The 20,709-nt window shown below is 43.8% G+C and overlaps 1 protein-coding gene across 1 annotated transcript; it reads right to left on the bottom strand.

Annotated features, from left to right (window-relative positions):
* Nucleotides 1-7,903: 7,903 nt before the first annotated feature.
* On the bottom strand, nucleotides 7,904-8,554 carry LOC133924084 (protein disulfide-isomerase LQY1, chloroplastic-like). The gene has a single exon (XM_062369458.1). It carries the CDS (start codon nucleotides 8,465-8,467, stop codon nucleotides 8,108-8,110), a length of 360 nt encoding a protein of 119 aa, XP_062225442.1. The 5' UTR covers nucleotides 8,468-8,554; the 3' UTR covers nucleotides 7,904-8,107.
* Between the last annotated feature and the right edge of the window lie 12,155 nt (nucleotides 8,555-20,709).

Below are 20,709 nucleotides of genomic sequence, written 5' to 3'. Positions count from 1 at the left end.
GATTCCCGTCTTTCGGTGCAAATGGGTCAAACACCCAAATGGCATGGCGGTGGACAACTACGGCTTCACAATTGTCGACCTTAGCATTGTAGGCCACAAAGATGACCCGTGGGTACTCGCTGATCACGTCGCACAAGTTTTCTATATAATCGACCCCGCAAATGAAAAGAAGCACGTAGTTATTGCCGGAAAACAAAGAATTGTCAGAGTCAAGAATGTGGAGGATGCGGAAGAATACAATCAGTTCGATGACGTGCCGCCTTTTGGAGATCCAGAAAAGATCAAACTTGTAGAAGCAACCCTCGATAGATATGTGATGCCGTACATGTGTCTGGATGGTGTAGGGAAAACAGTTCAAGGCAAATAGTGCAATGTTATGCGACATATTTTTCTAATGTGATAGAACCCTGAAATTTGTATACAATTAGGATAAGCTTTAATTTGTATTATGGACTTGTATGCATTTAAGATGCTTCAATATGTAATAGATTATTTAAGATGCTTTAGTACATAATAGAACATTTAAGATGCTTTAATATGTAATAGAATAGTATTTCCCAAACTAGCAAAAAAAAATTCAACAGGTTTCCACAGGCGGTTTACTTAAGGAACCTCCTGTGGAAATGGATTTTCACAGGCGGTTCACCTAAGGAACTGCCTGTGAAAATGATTCATTTCCACAGGCGGTTCTTTAGGTGAACCGCCTGTGAAAATCCATTTCCAAGGGCGGTTCACCTAAGGAACCGCCTGTGAAAATGATTTCCACAGGCGGTTTCTTAAGTCAACCGCCTGTGGAAATCGTTCCTATTTATATAACCGTGAGCGGCCCCGAAAACCCTAGTGCTTTCAGAATACTTCGACCTCGCCGTCAGGCTGTCCGCCTCCCGCACTCTCCCTTTCCGCCGAGTGCGACCGCGCCGAGGACCTGCCGCCGCCACCGAGTTCGGAGCGCCGTGGAGGAGCCGCCGCCGCCACCGAGTTCGACACAGCCGAGGAGGAGCCGCCGCCGCCGTCGTTGCCGCCGAGTTCGACAGCGCCGAGGAGGAGCCGCGCCACCGAGGTCGACAGCGCCGAGGAGGAGCCGCCGCCGCCGGTGAGTAGTTCCATATCCCCCTCCCGGCCGAGCCGTCGTAATCGGTTCTCTGATCGGTCGTGTGTCCCCCCCCCCCCTTCTCTGTTATGCCGGCCATCGTGCCGTGGTGCAGCGCCGCCGGTGAGTAGCTTCGTTTCCCCCTCCCGGCCGAGCCGTCGTAGTCGGTTCTCCAGCCGGCCGTGTGTTCCCCCCCCCCCCCTTCTCTGTGATGCCGGCCATTGTGCCAAAGTTTTAGAACCTAACATGTGAGAACTCACTCTTGTAATGAATATTTAGTTTGCATTTTCTCTTGCATAAGAACACATACAGAAACAGAATATAGCTTTGAATTGTTAGCTTAGCTTTGAATTCCCATGTCTTTTGTTGATTCTGAATAAAACACGAGTAGACCTACTTCCTGCTGAATCACATCATCGCAGAGGTGTAAGATAGTGCCTTTCCCACTATCTAGTTGTTTGTCATACATTGATGGAGTGATTAGGTTTTCCTAAAGGAGTCCAAACAGACACAGAGATCAAAGGTCTAGACTTCCAGCGCAACTGAAGCCTCCCCTTCTCATGTGCAACCCCACCTACTGAACAACCCAACCAGCATTCTGGCCTAAGCAATATTACATGCACTCAACTCACAAGACAAAAAACCTTCCATTATTCTTGAAATTTTTAAAAGCTAGATTTCATTTGAGTTGTTATTTCAATGCTAGAACACCATATTCTTCTATTTCTAATTTCTGAACATAACTCCTACAGATATTCCATTTGATCTTTTGTTTGGTCTAAGTTGTTTGTCTATATCATGGCTATGATAAACATTGTACATGGGAGTACAAACAACACTATAATTGTGACCCCCGTTTGTTAACTAAACCTGACCATATCACTTATGAAATATAAATTGTTAGACCCTTAACTTGGTTCATCAATTTCACATCTATCCTTATCTTGGAGTATGTAGATGGATTGCCCAAAGATTTAAGTTCTCATTAAAAAATATGCATATGTGAAGGATGGTACAAGGGATAAGTTCAGTGTATATGACATTGTACCAATTCAGAATTCAGTTATCCTTCACCATAGACCATAGTAGACCAATCAGAGCATCTTAGGTACTTTTGGTACAAGGCATATATCAATTTTCATTTGAATTGTTTTTTGTATGAATGATATACTAACAAATGAAAGTGATGCCCCAATCAATATAGCATGATGCTATAATGGGACAGCCAACATGGTAAGAATAATGGAGTAAGCATATTCTTAGGTAGTTAGCTGCTGAGATCAGGATTCGAGAAGAGGAAGGGTATTTGCATAAGAAGATTCTGAAAGCTGCAAAACTACAACCATAACTGAAAGAAAAAAATTAAGAGGTGAAATCGGATACCTGTTTCTCTTGCTATCTGTCTTGACTTCCACCCCAGCCCACTCGATCCTCCCCTCAGCTATGCGACATACTTGCGCACGGAATCAGCAATCCATCACAGGTTAAAAAAACAAAGAAATCAGCTGAGCTAAGTGTTGGAATGTAATCTGTCAATTCCGTCCATCTCGGCTCTCCTTCCATTCTCGCCCGATAGTATTCTATAAATCGGTAGCTTGAGTATGTTTCTAAGGTAGAAAGCATAGTTGATACCAGGTGTATTAGTAATTAAGTACATGTAGAATAGCCAAAAGTTAAGTGCATAAAGTGCTATTGGAGACAATCTTTTCTATAAATGGCACCACCCGTCTTGCAAACTTCACGTAGAAGCTTCCTTTCCCGTGTTATAGAGCAAATCCTTGTTCAAAAGCTTAATCTACCACAATGGTGATCACCAGAAGGAAGACCCTCATTCTTTACTTCAGGTTTCTAGACTTTGACATTGCGGCGTTCGAATAATCCAATATTGTCATTCTCTGCTCTCTATTTTCCATGCTTTTCTTGTGTTCTATGATACTCCATTTTGCATTTTACACTACTACTAAATTCCCCTTTTTTTTCGTACTAGCATACTTGTTAGCTTTTTCTGGACAACAATAATCCAGCGGTCGATTCAGTACTATGCGGCAGAAGAGGACAGTAACCCCGAAGAAACCAGAAGCAACCAGGATGTCGGATGTTGCAACAGAGGTCTCCCCGGCACAGAGGACGCTCGCAATAGAGGCCTCCCCGGCACAGAGGTTGGATAGGGATCCAAGCCCACACCAACCGTCCTCCTCCGACAGCAGCAAAAGCTCGGGCTCGTATCACAGCCCGAGCCCTGTTCCGTGCGAGCGGGAGATCCGTCGTCGGGAAAGTGACAACGAGTACGATCCCGCCGAAGAGGTATTTAGTTGAGAAATGCATTTCATACTTGTTAAATGGAGGAATATCTTCTGTTGATGTCAACTCTCATTTATTTTCTCTCTAGAGGGTGAGGGTGCCAAGATCTTCACGTCGATCATCTGCGCCACAACCCACCGCTACATCTGTGCCCGAAACTACGGGTCCCTCTAGGCCGACGCTGAAACGAAGAAGGGGCGAGCGTAGCAGGAACAAGTTGCCGTCCGGCATTTTTACAATAACACAGGTCGGAGTTGAAGGGGAGCCTATTGCACCTCGTGAGGCCTGCGCCAAATTCCGTAACGGTTGCGGATTCCTTGTCAAGGAGTACGTCCCAATCACTGTAACTGATTGGCGATTGGTGTCGGATGAGACGAAGGATTTTCTATGGGCAACATTGCAGAGAACCATCCGATTCCCCTCGGGAACAGAGGAAGCAGCCAAACAGAATGCATTGAAAACTATGGGAAAAAGTCTCCAGGGTTGGAAGAGTGAGCTCAACAAGGAATTCGTGAAGAAGAATCTGGTAATACGGAAAAATTACACCAGAGCAATGGGCAGAGTTTGTTAGGCAGAAGACCACACCTGATGCCATCAAACTGGGTGAATCGTTCAAGCAACTTGCGAAGAAGAATAAGCACCACCATCACCTAGGCACTTCTGGGTACGCCCCCAAAATTCTTGAGTGGAGGAGGCAAGAGGAAGAGGCTGCCCGGGTTGGGAAACCCAACCCTTTAGAAAATTGTGACGAGCGAAGCAAGAACTGGGTCTATGCTCGATCACAACGAACCGAGTCTGTGGACTTAGCCTTCAATAGCCCCGAGACCATGGAGGTGACCCAGACCATCCAAGGGCTTGCTAACGAAGGGTCTATAGAGGCTGACAGGGAGAATGACCTGCTTACCAAAGCCCTGGGGAACAAGGAACACCTGGGTCGCACTCGAGGCATCGAATCAAAAGTGGGCTGGAAGCATGGGTTCCAAACGATGCGGGCCAGTACAAGACACGAACTAGATATAAGAAGACCCTAGAGGAACAGATAAAAGAACAGGTTAAGGTCGAATTCATGAAGATGTGGAATGAAAAGGAGAAGGAAAGGGCGGCATTAATGCTGATAGAGCAACCAACCAGCCCAGGATTTCGGAGCAGCGTCGGGTCCACACATTTCGATAGCCAGAGATATCCTGTGGATGAAATCAAAGAGGCTACCCCTTGCATTCTTCATGTTCCGGTCGGCAAGGGAGACTTCACTGTCGAGGCTGCCACTGGCCAAGCCATTCCAGGCCGTGTGTTTCACAGTCAAGATATTCCGGTCGGTTATGCCAAGGTACAAGTGGACTCAGTGCCGCCGATTTTCAGGAAGTACAAGCTCGAAATAAGCGCACCTAAGGGTATTGAGATTCTCGATGAGGCTGTTTGAAACTTCATTTTGTGGCCCAGACAGGATATCATAATAAGCTATCCGAAGTCACAATCGCCAGCGTCACGCCTGTCCCAGGGCCCTGCATCTCTGCCTTAGGCACCGCTGCCCCAGAGCCAACCCACTCCGCCTCAAGCACCTCAGCCCCAGAGCCAACCCACTCCGCCTCAGGCACCTCAGCCCCCGTGCCAACCCACTCCGCCTCAGGCACCTTCGCCCCCGCGCCCGGTATCTCCGCCGCAGGCAACTTCGCATCGTGCTTCACCGTCTACAACTCAGGCACCTCCGCCTCCAGCATCTCTGACTCCGGCGTCTCCGCCTCCTCCACATCCATCACCTGAGCATCGGAGAGTTCCTACAATGATTACCCTGTATGAGAAGATTGAGCTACCTGATCTGATGAAGAGGTGGCTTCTGTCCTCATCAAAACCAAAGGCATCATCCGCACAGGAATCTCCAGCGAAGGGCAATCTCACGAAAGAGATCGTCAAAGCATTAAGTACGTCACATATAGATTTTGTGCCTACACTGGATGTTCCCGAAAAATATGAGCATGGCAAGCCATTTCTGCCATCATTTCAACTCCAGGAAGGTCCGTGGGAGATGAGAAAATTCCACGAATGGTACATGAGGGCATGTCGCGCGGGCCTCTCCATAATCACTGCTTCTGTCCCCGCTAACGTTTATCTAAGCGGAGACAACTACCTCATGTTGGATTTCAAGGACATGCACGCTGTGTTCCGCTTCGACAAACTTGACATCAATCTCATAAGCGTCTGGTGCCTGTAAGTGCCAACAATCTATCTCTACGTTCATAAGTGTACCAATATATGTTATAGAAGCTAATGACTATTAATTTGTTCTGTAGGATGCAATTTAACGATGCAGATAAGTTAAAGAGGCCTGTCGGATTCCTTGATCCGCAACGAATTTTCAGCCAAACATGATCGTGAACATAAGGACTGATGACCCTAGGATTAAGGGGAAGAGTAAAAAGGATAAAGCACGGGTCATAAAAGAAGCAACCAAAACAAAAAGGCTCGAAATGTCAACCTACGTAGGAAGGGCTATGCTTGAAATGCAGGACAAGGACTGCATCTTCGCTCCCTACAACTTTAAGTAAGTGTGATACGTTATGAATCGAACATAAGTGTTCAACTTAGTTGATTGATCAAGAATCTAACAGAAGTATTCATGTAGCAATCACTACATTTGTATAATGCTGATGCCGAAGTCAAGCAGACTCGTGGTCCTTGACTCTGCCGATTTCCAACAAAAATCCTACCAAGATTTCATTGATATTATACAGAGGTAAAGGAAGTCTCCCATACTTAAAATTCTTATACATTATTTATGAATTGATAATTACTTGTTGGTATTCGAATAGGGCCTACAAGTGGTACGTAATGAAAGGTGGGATACACGATACGGACAGGCCGGATGGGATGACAGTCCGTACATATTTTTCGGTACTAACACAACTTCTAATTCTTGTATTCCACTATTAATGACGAATAGTTTTATTGAACTAACGAATACGTTGCGTTTTTTTAAGTGCCACAAGCAAGGTTTCAATACCGTTCTTTGTGGATACTATGTTTGCAAATTTCTTAGGATAAACGGGAGGTACATAACAAACTCTGAGGACGTAAGTCACCATTGCGCCTGCACATTCTTATTTGGTTATGTTTCCGTTGTTAGTAGTGTTTTAACTCTTTTAGTGTGGTTTCAAACCAGGCAAGGATGATTCAATGTGCGAACCAAGCTCTCACCGATAAAGAAATCCAAAACGTCCAACGTGACATGTGCCAGTTTATTATGCATGAAGTCATCCACAAGAACGGTAGATTCTTTGATCGCGAAGGCGAATTAGCTAGCCATCCGAGACTTTGTGTGTGGGACAGCGACTCTTAGCTATATAGGCTTGTGATGTTGTAAATACTGTTTTGTAAATATTGCTGTACTTATGTTAAATGTTGAAATATGTGATGTTATTCATATTGTTATTGAAACTGTGTGAAATCTGGATGGAATAAAATATATTCTATTTATTTTTTTAGAAATAAACACATACCACAGACGGTTCTCCTACGGAACTACCTGTGCAAATCTTTATATCACAGGCGGCAGCTAATATGGACCCCGCCTGTGGAAATCCATTTCTATAGGCGGTTGTCTTAACGAACCGCCTGTGGAAATAGATTTCCACAGGCGGCTAACCGCCTGTGGAAATCTATTTCCACAGGCGGTTCGTTAAGATAACCGCCTGTGAAAATCTATTTTCACAGGCGGTTCGTTAAGATAACCGCATGTGGAAATCCATTTCCACAGGCGGTCACTTTTGCGCCTGTGAAAATGATTTCCACAGGCCTTCTGTCACAGGCGGGTGTGCCAAACGCCTGTGAAAAGGCTTTTCCACCCGCTTGATCATATTTTAGAACTAAATAGTTGATTAAGTTAAACTAAGTGGATGCAAGGATCGATCTATGCACATTCCTAATTGCAGGGGAAGAACTTTCCTAATCGACATGGATGTGGTGCACAAAGTCACAACATGGGCTGTAGGCGTCGAGTCGCATTGGACCTAAACTGAACGCATAGATGGACATGAGCCGCGCAATTTCCCGAGCAACTAGGCAGCTCTTTTCTCACCTACTGGGGAAGGATGGGTTCAGTGTTAGTGGTGACTAAGAGAATCAGGTAAAGACTATATTATACATGCATGGGACTAAACTAGCTATGAACCACCGAGAAGTTGTAGCATCACCTTTTAGAACGTGGCGCGGAAGGTAAGATTCTTCTCCCATCAGTGGAATTGGAACGCGGAATTCGCCATGGCTCTTCCGTTTTTTCTAGAAAAAGAAAAGGAATTCGCTCGACAAGATTCTTTATTCTTTGTGGAGATTAGCTGTGTTTGTGGAGGATTTCGCTGTCTGTTCTTTATTTTTCTTTTCTCGTTTCTTGACTTGCAGAGAAGAGCGCGATACGACGGTCAAGAACTCAAGATCTGTCACAGTGTAAGACGGATTCGAGGCTCGATTCAATCGTCAGACTGATGAGCGAGCGAGAAAATTGCATGGCAAGAAAGCATCTCAAGTTTACTATGCAATATATATTAATCAACTCGCTAATCTAGTAGCATATGTTACAAAATCTCTTCTTTTTTCAGCAAAAAAAAGGGAAAGAATTCGACGCCGTGACTCCAATGCTCCGGGGCAGGTCGTCGCAGCGCCTTCATCCGTCTGGCGGTCGCGGTCGCTCCGAGCCGAGGCGGCGCCGCGGTGGAAAGAAAGGACTCATCTGTTCCGCACGATCGGAAGCGGCGCCATTTTCCTGGCTGCGGCGATCCGCACGGGCGCGCGACGCCCGGTCCCGCTGCCCCCGCAGCTCCGGCACGGCGTCCGTCGCGTGCCCGCGCATGCCCCGCACCCGGAGCGGTCGGCCCCACCCCTGGCTCCCGCGTCGGACCAGCGCGCGCACAGGCGGCACTCCTCCTTTCCTGTCCCGCCGCACGTCGCGCACCTCGGCGCCGACGAAGACGACGCGTGCCTCCACGGCTTCGCGGTGGTGCTGCTGTCGGCAGACGGCCTGCTGGCCATCGCCACCCCCGCCAGCATCCCGAGCCCCGCCGACGCCACCGCGATCCCCGCCACCATCTCGCTTGGCGGGTGTCTTGTTTGGCCTTGGTCTCGCTTGGTGTGTATTGGAATGACGGAGCTGGGCCTGGGCGGAGGCGAGCTGGAGAGGATTTATATAGGCGAGGTCCCTCTTCTGGTCGACGACCCGTCAAGCTGAGCTGCTGAGAGCTTGCGATCGCCGGTGGGTGGCCCAGTGGGGGACGTCGGTCTCGGAGCTGTCGCTTTCCCAGTTGCCTCCATCACCCACCGCTCCGCGTGGTGGCGGTGGCCCATTTGGAAGGGAATTACTTTTTTACCATTAATACTTTATCATTTTATTAAAAATTATTTAAACTTTAAAAATTTGATTATTAATAACGTACAATATTTAGTTTGAAAATATAAAAATCATACGTATAGGTTTATCTTTAACAATATTATCATAGTATTCTATCTTTATTAGATATTATAACTATATTCTAATAGAAAATGATGGTTAAAATTGACATTTGAAGACTGAAAATACAAAAACGTTATGTAGTTTTTACTTGAGGGAGTAGGTTGGATTCACACTCTCTTTTTCGTGTACATGGTTAAAATTGCTTGGATGGAGGGAATTTTTTTTCTTGGTATATCCGATATATCCGGTTTACTTGTGAACCATGGTAGAAAAAATTATCATATTTACTTGTATTTTGTTTGAATTTATTCGATTTTTTAAATTTTATTTCAATTCTATCCGGTATATATCATAAATTATGTTTATCAGTGACCTTCAATAAATTTTATTTTTGTTTACCCTGCTTAGATGATGGCTCGTAAATAGTTTCGATGGTTTAAAATATATGGTTGTAACAAATTTGCATGCAAATGGTGCGTCTAGAGAATCCTTTAGGGCCTGTTTGGTTGCCTGCATGTCCTCAGCTTGACTCGTATGAGTCATACAGGTTGAGTTGAGACAGGCTGGGGAGATGCAGTAGAGTCTGTTTGGTTGGCTGCACGTGCTCAACCTGACTGAGAAGAGATTGTGTTTGGTTGCCCGCATGAGTATATGTTGTATAAGATTGAAATAAAAAAAAAAGTGTTAACATGATATTTATTTTGCATAAATACACTATATAGTACTTAATTTATCATATTAAACTTAATCTAATTTAAAATATACTAATATGAGCTAATATTTGCTAATTATTCATTGTTAACGCTAATTTGCTGTATGTGACTGGCCTGACTCGGGAGAAACGGTCATTCTGACGTTTCCCGCCGGCCAGGCTAGAGAGTGCAGGTGCACGGACGGATGCAGGCTCGAGTGAAGATACAGGCAACCAAACGGCCAGCGCCTGCACGCGCGGAGCTAGACCGGCGTGCTGCTCCGGGCGTGCAGGCATCCAAACACGTCCTAATTTTCTGATGCGACAAGGGTTTGCTTGTTCTGTTGACGCGGCGCAGCAGGTTTCCACTTGTTTGGTTTGAGAAATAGCCTTGTTTTGTATTAGATCGCTCCACTCCGGAGTCTTGATATGATATACGACTCGGCCCAACACCTCATGGACTCACTGCGATAGACAGATGTATTCTAGGGGTCCTGACATGATTTATGCTACTGTACAAAGTGTAATTATGCTCTTGAGTGCTGTTGCATTACTCAAGCTAAGTAACAAAGGTTATGACTCCAAAAAAGAGGGAAAAGAGAAGTAACTAGGGTTGTGCTGCGAGTTAGAATTAGGGATTAGAATTTTGTCGAAATTTTATAAATTTTGAAAGAGAATAAAATATCTAATTGTAAATTTTTTTTCACTTATATGTGAGACTCATATAAGTAGAGGATGAAGAATTTTGGTGAAATTTCGTGAATTTTAATCATTTCACCAGTGAAAAAAAAACTATAAAATGAAATTGAAATTCCTGGTCAGAATAGCATGGCCTCGTGGTGCGGTCAATCCAACTCAGTGGTGATCTATATCTGCTTGCCGTGGTGACTGGTGACTAAACCAGGACTGGTCAGCAGCAGCTAGAGTGACTGAGTGAGGACGGCGCTGGAGAGTGGACCGGAGACCAGCCATGCCGGCATCAAAATTGTAGGGATTTCCTTTGAATTCGAAGGGTTGGACCACCTGCTTGCTTACATGGATTCTTCTCCGCTCCGGCACCCGGCCAGATCCTATGGAATCATCACAACAGATTTGGCCAAGCTTCTCAATTGAATGACAATATAAAAAAAAAGAAAAATAAACTAAACTAAACAAGAATATCGAGTGCACATTCCACTGCAATTACGCTGTATCACGAACCAGTTGGTTCAGGTTGCAGCAAGTAGCTACCGCTCCGCTGGTGGAGTAATTCCCTTTCGGAATGAACCGGCTGATACGGCGCTGTGTGAGTCGGCGTGGTGGCCGACTAGCCGCCGGTGCCGGCACGGGGTCGCTGGCATGTTGAGTATGGCAGTCGACGTATTGCGTGGTGCCTTGGCATATCAAAATGGACAGAGGATTTCAGTTCAGCATCCAGCTGATCCAAAGAAACTGTACCTGATCGTAGTCCTGCCCCCTCAAACAAGCCCTGGATGCTACCATCTCGTGCGTCAACCATGGAGGTAAATCAAACACATGTAAAAGAACCAGCAACAGATGCTCTTGTGTTAGGCAGGATCAGATCAGTACGTGCGGAAATAATACTATTTGCCAGTCCAAGCTTAGCTGAAACGAAATGACCCGGTCAAGAGGGAACCGGCCTGTTTTGTCTCCGTCATATGGCTCAGAAACCGCATTGTTTTTAAATGTCAGGTAGTCCAAGTGGGGGCGCTGGACCAGCCAATGACTGATCTGCACCAGCTTTAAGCAATCAAAAATACAGTAGGAAATGGAATGCCACTAGCAGATTACTCCAATCATGCAAAAGACTTTTCTTCAAGGGCGACTCGTTCAGTCTTGCTACTGATTTTTCTAGAAGAAACAGTGTAGATTTTTTTTCTTTTCCCATGAAGACTCGGAGCGAGATTTTGAACAAGTTTCTACGATCGTAGCTGGGTCCCTTTGCCCATGCAAGCGGAGAAACAATGCAACGGCGTTCTCACCGGTACGCGCAGGTGCAAAACTCTCGACGAATAATCTAGTTAAGATTTCAGTAAACAGTAGCTATATAGCAAATGGACGTTATTAGAAAACCTAAGATAACAAGGATAAACACAAAGCGTTTACGCCGAGATGACAGACAGAAAATTCCTTCACCTCATGGGGACGGAAACTTATTTTCATTCATTGACACCCACAATTGAATATAATCGCACCAAAAAAAATGAATAAACCATACAACTAACCTTTTCCCACTCTTCCTTGCAGTTTCACATGAAACACATACTCAACCAATTTCACACGGCATGCCTATAGTTGACATAAGAACCGGGCCATTTTGCCGGACAGTCCAACTTTCTACAATTGGATGACGAATCAAGGTGCATTATTATGTGGTTGCATGCCAACTTACCAGGTTGCTTCAAAGAACAGCACGAAATAGATAGAAAAAAAATGCAGTAAACAACACAGAAGAGTTTATAGAGAACACCGTGAAATAGCTGGTGACTTTAGCAGATTCCTATTCTCACCAAACCATTGGAAACAGTCACCAGTTGGCCAATCTAAAGGAGAAAGGTCACAAATAGAAAAACCGTACAATTAGTCCTTACATCATATATTTTTTTTCTTTTCCTCTACAACAAATTGAAAACAAAAAAGTTTTTCTTTGAAAAGAGAAAACAACAGAACAGCCAACACCTAAAAGTTTATGGAGGCTGTTAGAAATAAAACTCAAGTGAGGTGCATGATTATAACACTAATTAATACGGAATTAGAAGGTTAGAACCTGCATTTAGCGACGGCATCCCCTCTAGATTGTTGTACATGGCTTGACAAAGATCTGGGGAGATGTTCGGAGATGCGGTTTCGCCTTCAAGTCAATCTAGCGCCATCCCAAATGGTTTGAAGATGGAAATGTAGGGGGCAGCAGTTAACAGGTCACTAATGATGAGATTAAGGTCGTACTTAGGCATGCCCCTTGATTTTATAATGTTAGCACTACTAAAAAATAGCTTTTTATGTCGGCTCATCACTGTTGGATTCTAATGGGCCAATAGTGATGGAGCTTTACTGCTAGTTCATAAGCCACGTAGGAAGAATCAATCATCGTGGCATATGAACCAGCAGTGATAAGGATCGTCACTTTCGGCCGATGGCTTGAGCTGGCAATGATGCTCAGCTCCATCATCACTGTCGACTTAAGCCACTATCCGGCAGTGATAACAGGGCATCACTACCAGCTGGTTATATGAGCTGGCAGTGATATCTCGGCTATATAAAAGTCGCATTCTCATTCTCCAAGCTCGAACATAACAGAGAGGAGCTATGTTCTTGCTCGATAGTGGCCATTTTTTGTCATCAAGTTCTTGGTGGCTTCAAAATTTTGAGGAATCCTCATGCCCTAGATGTTCCAAGGTACGTAACTTCATCTCCAGTCCATTTCTAGTTGAATTTTATTTGCAAAATTGATCTAGATTTTGAAATGATGGACATGAACCTATGGCTATGATGTTTTGAGACAACATAGATGCAATTATACCTCATTTATCATATGGAAGCTTCAATTAGTAGCTTATAGTGGAAAGTGTCTTTATTTATTTATTTACATTAGCTATATGTATGAGCATATTTATTTTTGTTTTTTAATGAATTAGAAAATTTAGCCATGATATTAAGGTATATAGCAAACTCCAATTATATTATTATATTTTAATTAATTAGCAAGCTCCAATATAGGAACTTTAGGTATGAACATATTTATGGTTGATTTTTAATGAATTAAAAAATTAGCCATGATATTTAGGTATGTAGCAAGCTCTAATTATATTTTTATATTTTAATTAATTATCATGCTCCAGTATGAAAATTTTAGGTATGAGCGTATTTATTTTGATTTTTAATGAATTAGAAAATTTCGCCATGGTATTTAGGTATGTAGCAAGATACAATTATATTTTTTATATTTTATTTAATTAGCAAGCTCCAACATAGAAACTTTATGTATGAGCGTATTTATTTTTCATTTTTACTTAATTGGTTCTACATAAGGGTTGAATAATAATGAAAATTTCTAGAGATGACACCAACAAACAATCATCAGAAGCAGACATGAAAGCATACAAAATACAGCTCCTCCAACCCGGGCCAATTGCCAGTAGAAGATGGTAAGGTAATTTATTTCTTGAATGTTGCAAAATCTTGTAGATGTTATGAATTTGGATTTACAATAATGATATAATCGTAGATAGACAGAAGATGAACATATGATGCGAGTCGTGATGAGGACCTCCCAGCAAATGTGCCAAGCCATGGACCAGCTGAAACAAGTCAAGCACCAATTACACCAATACAAGGACCCATCACACGGAGTCGTGCAAGGAAACTGCAGCAAGAGGTGAACTCTCTCCTTACTAAATTTAATTACAATACAAATGAGAATTTTATACTACCTAAATGTTCTACTTTTGTATTGCTAAGGTTTACGCATATTGGAGCTGCTGCTGGACCAAAGGAGACAAATTACACCGAGAAGGAGACGAGTTACGCAGAAGCTGAACCATCACACTGACTCCTGACATCAGAGCCATGTTCCAAGAGACACACGCACAAACTGGTCAAGATTCACCATGCATAATGCACATAGACAGAAAGATAATCAAGTCTACTTTCACCTCCAACAAACGGCTCGTCTTTTCGACTTCCCATTAAGGAGTAATGACCATTTAAGTGAAGACTGCCAGGGAGGCTGAAGATCACGCGAGGCTTCTCGGGAACCCATGTTTTCACCTTTTCATCTCCCTTTATTTTTGTGGAAACTTATAGAACTTTCACACCTAGCTAGGAGGGGTGTTCCTAGTATAAATACCTACTGTATCTAAGCCAAAGGGGGCACGATTATGAATTAAGAAAAATCCACCATATGGTGTTTCCAGCCAAGAGCTGTTGAGTGACTTACCCCAAATTTCTTGCGAGTTCTTCATCAACTTGTGAGAGACCGATTCACTGGTATATATGTGAAGGTTCCTCTGGGACCCCCTAATTCGTGCTCTACGGTTTCCAGTTAGGCTGCACCGTTTTGTGTGGATTAGTCCCGGTTTGTGGTTCTGCGGTCGTTCGGAGATCGAGTCGAAATCCATCAAGGTTTCGGTGCCTCTCTCCCCGTCGCTTGGTCGCAGCCAACCTTGACCGGGTCTAAAGCTACCCGGGTTGTGTTCTTGAGTTCGTGGAGATTGAGTCGAGTCCAAGGATTCGGTGCCTCTCTCCTCGTTACTTGGCCACATTCCAACCTTTGTCAGGTATAAAGCTAGTTATCCCGCTGCATTTTTCAGGAAGTTATCTCTTGTCGTACCTACTGCCGTGAAGATCGGGCCAACCCACGGGTTTTCCCCTATCATTTGGTATCAGATTTCAGGTTACCACGGTAGGTACCATCCCCATATCATCCATTAGTTTATCACCTTTTTACTGTTCCCCCTCTTGTGTTATTCGTCATATCCCATAGTCCACAAAAAAGCCACAAAAAAACACCCGAACCTTTGTGTAGTACTGCTGGTCTTGTGTCGTTTACGTCATTTTGTTGTTGGTCACCATCTCCGTTTACACATTGTTATGTATTTCTGCACCCTAGTGTTGTGTTAAAAAAAAAGAAAGAAGAAATCAGAAAAAAGAGTGTAAAAAAAAAGAAAGAGAGAAAAGAAAACAAGAGGAACATCAAGAAGGGTTGCATACTTGTTCTTAGCATTGCAAAATTTCAGATTGGTGCTAGCAACATTTACACATCTTTTGTGTGGTTTACGACACTAGATTTTCAGTGCTACAAGCCTTCCTTGTTCAGCCATCCAAGCTCCACCATATACCGTAATCGGACCTCTCGACTCGTAAACCGTTCAACCGCTTAATCACAAGCCATGGTACTGCTGCACTAGCACACTCACAGTCTTTGAGAACGCGTAAGAACTTTGGTGAGTAAGAGGTGAGGTTCCACAAATATTACCTATTGCACTATATCTTGTATTGCTCTAACATGGCAGGCTCCCCTTCAAGTGTTCGCGGTGGTAATATTGGAGGAGAAGAAGAACCCCCAGTTGCATGGGCTGAGTTACGTCAACTTGGAAACTCGCTATTGGAGGCCATGGAGAGGATGCTCAATGAACGTTTCCCTCCAGCGGGTGGAAGGGTGCCACAACATAGCCCTGCCAATTCTCATGGTGAGGTTGATGATGAAAATTCAGTGGGAAGAGCTGAAGACTACTACTTTGGCCATCGCAAAGGTCGTGGTGGTCACTTTGGCCATGGTGGACAGCATGGAGGAGGTGCTCGTGGGCGTGGTTTTCGCCCCTGTGTGCCCTTTGATGATGAAGATTTTCACGATAATTCTGATCATGAGATGGAATATGATGACAATGAGAACCCATTCGCCAATCGTGGGCTGTTTGGACAGCACCATGACCATCGTCGAGGTGCTGCTTATGGTGGTCGTGAATTGCCTCATAATCGTCATAGAGCTGAACCGGACAATCTTGCTCGAATCAAGTTGAGTGTTCCCAAGTTTACAGGACGAGAAGACCCTGATGCATACCTTGAATGGGAGGAACAATGTGATCAAATTTTCAGGGTGCATGATCTCTCTGATTGGAGGCGTGTAAACCTTGCTTTCGTCGAGTTTTCAGGATATGCACTCATTTGGTGGAATCAAATTCAAGAGAATTAGCTTGTATTGGGGCGTGCTCATATTGATACTTGGGCTGAGATGAAGCAAGTGATGAGAAGACGCTTTGTGCCATCAAGTTATCAACGTGATCTTCGCAATAGGTTGCAGAATTTGAGGCAAGGAACCAAATCGGTGGATGAGTATTATAAAGAAATGGAATTACTCTTGGTGCGCTTTGGAATTAGAGAGGATGCTGAATAAAAAATGGCAAGATTTTTGCATGGTCTTAATGCTGAAATTTCAGGTTTTGTGGAAATGTTTCCTTACAACACTCTCCAAAACCTTGTTGACCAAGCTATGCGCACGGAGAGGAAGATTCAGCAAGAAGGACGTGGGCGCTCATTCTCTGCTGTACCATGGCGTCGTCAACAACCCGGTACCTCATTTGCCGGTGGACGCTCTCAAGGTGCTGCAGCTCGGAGTTCTCCCTCTAATCCAATTACAAAGGCTGCACCATCTTCGGCTTCTTCACCTGCACCGCGCAATGAGAACAAGCGTCCAGCTGCAACCACAGGGGCAACATCTGCTGCATCCACATCTCACAGTCGAGATATTAAGTGCCACAAGTGCCAAGGGCGTGGACATGTTGCCGCTGAATGTCCTAGTCGAAGAACCATGATTGTGAATGAGAATAATGAATGGGAATCTGCAAGCGAACCTGAATATGATGAGTATCCTGAAGAAGCACTGAATAGTGATGAGAATGAGATCCAAGCTGATGTAGATGACAATAATTGCTTCATTTCTCGTCGAGTGCTTAGTGTGAATGTTGGCAAAGAGGAAAATGGGCAGCGACACAACCTTTTCCACACTCGAGGTATAATCAAAGACAAGTTGTGTCGAATCATTGTTGATAATGGCAGCTGCAACAACATTGCAAGTCAAGAATTGGTTGAAAGAATGGGATTAAAACAGAGGCGTCACCCTTCTCCATACAAAATGCAATGGCTTACCGATTGTGGTGCTATGCGTGTAAGCAATATGGTGACCGTGCAATTCTCTATTGGGAAGTACCATGATCAAGTGGACTGCGATGTGGTTCCAATGCAAGCATGCCAATTGCTTTTGGGAAGACCTTGGTTGTATGATCGTGATGCTCAAATCTGTGGTCATTCTAATAAGGTTGTTTTCATGTATAAAGGGGAGCGCATCTCTTTGCTTCCTTTGACTCCGGAGGAAATAATGAATGATGATCTCAAAAGAAAACAACGAGAGAGTGAAAAACACTTGAGTGAATCCAACAAAGCAAGTGAGAAAGAGAGTCCAAAGCCAAATAAAACTCCACAGCCACAAAGATCCAAAACAATGGGAAAAGAGGGATTAGTGATGATGGCTGGGAAGGGGGATTTGAAAATTTTGAGAGAACCTCATGCCATGTTCTTTGTGCTCTTGTGCAAGGACAATCTTTTGACAACTACTGACTTACCATCTACTTTGCCTAGTGCTGTTTTTGATATTTTGCAGGAGTACGAAGATGTATTTCCCGATGAAGTACCACTTGGACTGCCACCAAAAAGAGGCATTGAACATCAAATTGATCTTGTACCAGGAGCTCCACTCCCAAACCGGCCACCGTACCGAACAAATCCTGAGGAGACGAAGGAAATTCAGCGCCAAGTGCAAGAACTCGTTGACAAAGGATATGTAGAAGAAAGTCTCTCACCTTGTGCTGTTCTGGTTCTTTTAGTTCCAAAGAAAGATGGTTCATGGCGTATGTGTGTTGACTGCTGAGCTATTAACAACATAAATGTGAGGTATAGACATCCAATACCTCGTCTTGATGACATGCTTGATGAGCTTAGTGGTGCTATCATTTTAACAAAAAATGATTTGAGAAGTGGTTATCACCAAATTCGAATGAACGAGGGTGATGAGTGGAAAACTGCATTCAAAACAAAATTTGGCTTGTATGAATGGTTAGTCATGTCTTTCGGTTTAACAAATGCACCTAGTACTTTTATGCGCTTGATGAATCGTGTGCTTAGAGCTTTCATTGGCAAGTTTGTTGTTGTTTACTTTGATGATATTTTGATTTACAGCAAATCCCTTGAAGAACATATTGAACATATTGCTTGTGTGCTTGTTGTCTTGAGGGAAGAAAAGTTGTATGCTAACCTTGCCAAGTGCACTTTTTGCACCGACAAGGTAGTTTTTCTTGGCTTTGTTGTTTCAGGTCAAGGTGTGGAGGTGGATGAAGAAAAGATCAAAACTATTCGTGAGTGGTTACCACCTCAAAATGTGAGCCAAGTGAGGAGCTTCCTCGGGCTTGCTGGTTTCTACCGGCGATTTGTTAAAAATTTCAGCACCATTGCAGCTCCAATCAATGAGTTAACAAAGAAAGAAGTGCCATTCCATTGGGGAGAAACACAAGAACGAGCATTTGAAGACCTGAAAATGAAGTTAACAACAGCACCACTCCTTGCACTTCCAGATTTTGGTAAGACATTTGAAATTGAATGTGACGCAAGTGGTGTAGGGATTGGAGGAGTGCTCATGCAAGAAGGACGACCAATTGCTTACTTTAGTGAAAAGCTAAGTGGTCCAACTCTGAATTACTCTGTTTATGATAAAGAACTCTATGCTCTTGTGCGATGTTTGAAGACATGGCAACATTACCTTTTGTTGAAAGAATTTGTGATACATTCAGACCATGAATCTTTGAAACATCTTAAGGGTCAACTTAAACTGAACCGTAGACATGCTAAATGGAGTGAATTCATTGAATCTTTTCCTTACATTGTCAAGTACAAGAAAGGTAAAGATAATGTGGTAGCTGATGCTTTGTCACGACGACATGTTTTGCTTGCTGAACTTGATGCTAAAGTTCTTGGGTTTGAGAGTATCAAAGAATTGTATGCTCATGACTCATATTTTGTTGAACCATACTCCAAATGTTCTCATGGAAAGGGCTGGGAAAAATTCCATTTACATGATGGATTTCTATTTCGGGCTAACAAACTTTGCATTCCAGACTGTTCTCTTCGCATTATGCTTTTGCAGGAAGCACATTCCGGTGGTCTTATGGGGCATTTTGGTGCCAAAAAGACTGAGCAAGTATTGGCCGACCATTTCTTTTGGCCAAAGATGAGACGCGATGTTGAGAGACATGTTCAACGATGTGCAACATGCCACAAAGCTAAGTCCCGTTTGAACCCTCATGGTTTATATACCCCTCTTCCTATTACTAGTGTACCTTGGGAGGATATTTCAGTGGATTTTGTTCTTGGTTTACCTCGAACTAAAAGGGGAAGGGACTCAATTTTTGTTGTGGTTGATCGTTTTAGCAAAATGGCTCATTTTATTCCTTGTCATAAGAGCGATGATGCTTCACATATTGCTGAATTGTTTTTCAGGGAAATTGTACGACTACATGGTGTACCACGAACCATTGTTTCAGATCGTGATGCCAAATTTTTGAGCTACTTTTGGAAAACATTGTGGGGCAAGCTGGGCACACAATTGCTCTTTTCTACAACATGCCACCCACAGACGGACGGCCAAACTGAAGTGGTAAACCGCACATTATCCATGTTGCTGCGTGCTATACTCAAGAAGAATTTAAAGATGTGGGAAGAAAGTCTACCTCACGTAGAATTTGCATATAACAGGGCGGTACATTCGACCACAAAATTTTCTCCGTTTCAAATTGTATATGGGTTCAATCCCGCTGCTCCCATCGATCTTTTGCCTTTGCCTGTGCAGGAGCGTGTCAACGAAGATGCTAGCAAGCGTGCTGACCTCGTTAAGAAGATTCATGAACAAGCTCGAACCAACATTGAGAAGATGACAAAGACATATGAGAAGCATGCCAACAAAGGTCGCAAAAAGATTGTATTTGAACCTGGACAACTTGTTTGGGTCCATCTACGCAAGGAACGGTGAACCTGGACAACTTGTTTGGGTCCATCTACGCAAGGAACGGTTTCTCGAGCAACGCAAGTACAAGTTGCAGCCATGAGCAGATGGTCCTTTCAAAGTGCTCCAGCGAATCAATGATAATGCATATGAGATTGATCTTCCAAGCAAGTACGGTGTGAGCATAACCTTCAACGTTGCTGATATCTCTCCGTTCTTCGGAATTGAAGAGTCGAGGACGACTCCTTTTCAAGAGGGGGAGGATGATGAGGACCTCCCAGCAAATGTGCCAAGCCATGGACCAGCTGAAACAAGTCAAGCACCAATTACACCAATACAAGGACCCATCACACGGAGTCGTGCAAGGAAACTGCAGCAAGAGGTGAACTCTCTCTTTACTAAGTTTGATTACAATACAAATGAGAATTTTATACTACCTAAATGTTCTACTTTTGTATTGATAAGGTTTACGCATATTGGAGCTGCTGCTGGACCAAAGGAGACAAGTTACACTGAGAAGGAGACGAGTTACGCAGAAGCTGAACCATCACACTGACTCCTGACATCAGAGCCATGTTCCAAGAGACACACGTACAAACTGGTCAAGATTCACCATGCATAATGCACATGGACAGAAAGATAAT

Source organism: Phragmites australis, chromosome 7, assembly GCF_958298935.1.
Source record: "Phragmites australis chromosome 7, lpPhrAust1.1, whole genome shotgun sequence".
Lineage (NCBI taxonomy): Eukaryota > Viridiplantae > Streptophyta > Magnoliopsida > Poales > Poaceae > Phragmites > Phragmites australis.
This window is presented reverse-complemented; position numbering and strand designations above follow the sequence as displayed.

Coding starts and splice junctions, on each gene's coding strand:
- LOC133924084 (XM_062369458.1), bottom strand. CDS start 8,467: ATGGTGGCGGGGATCGCGGTGGCGTCGGCGGGGCTCGGGATGCTGGCG.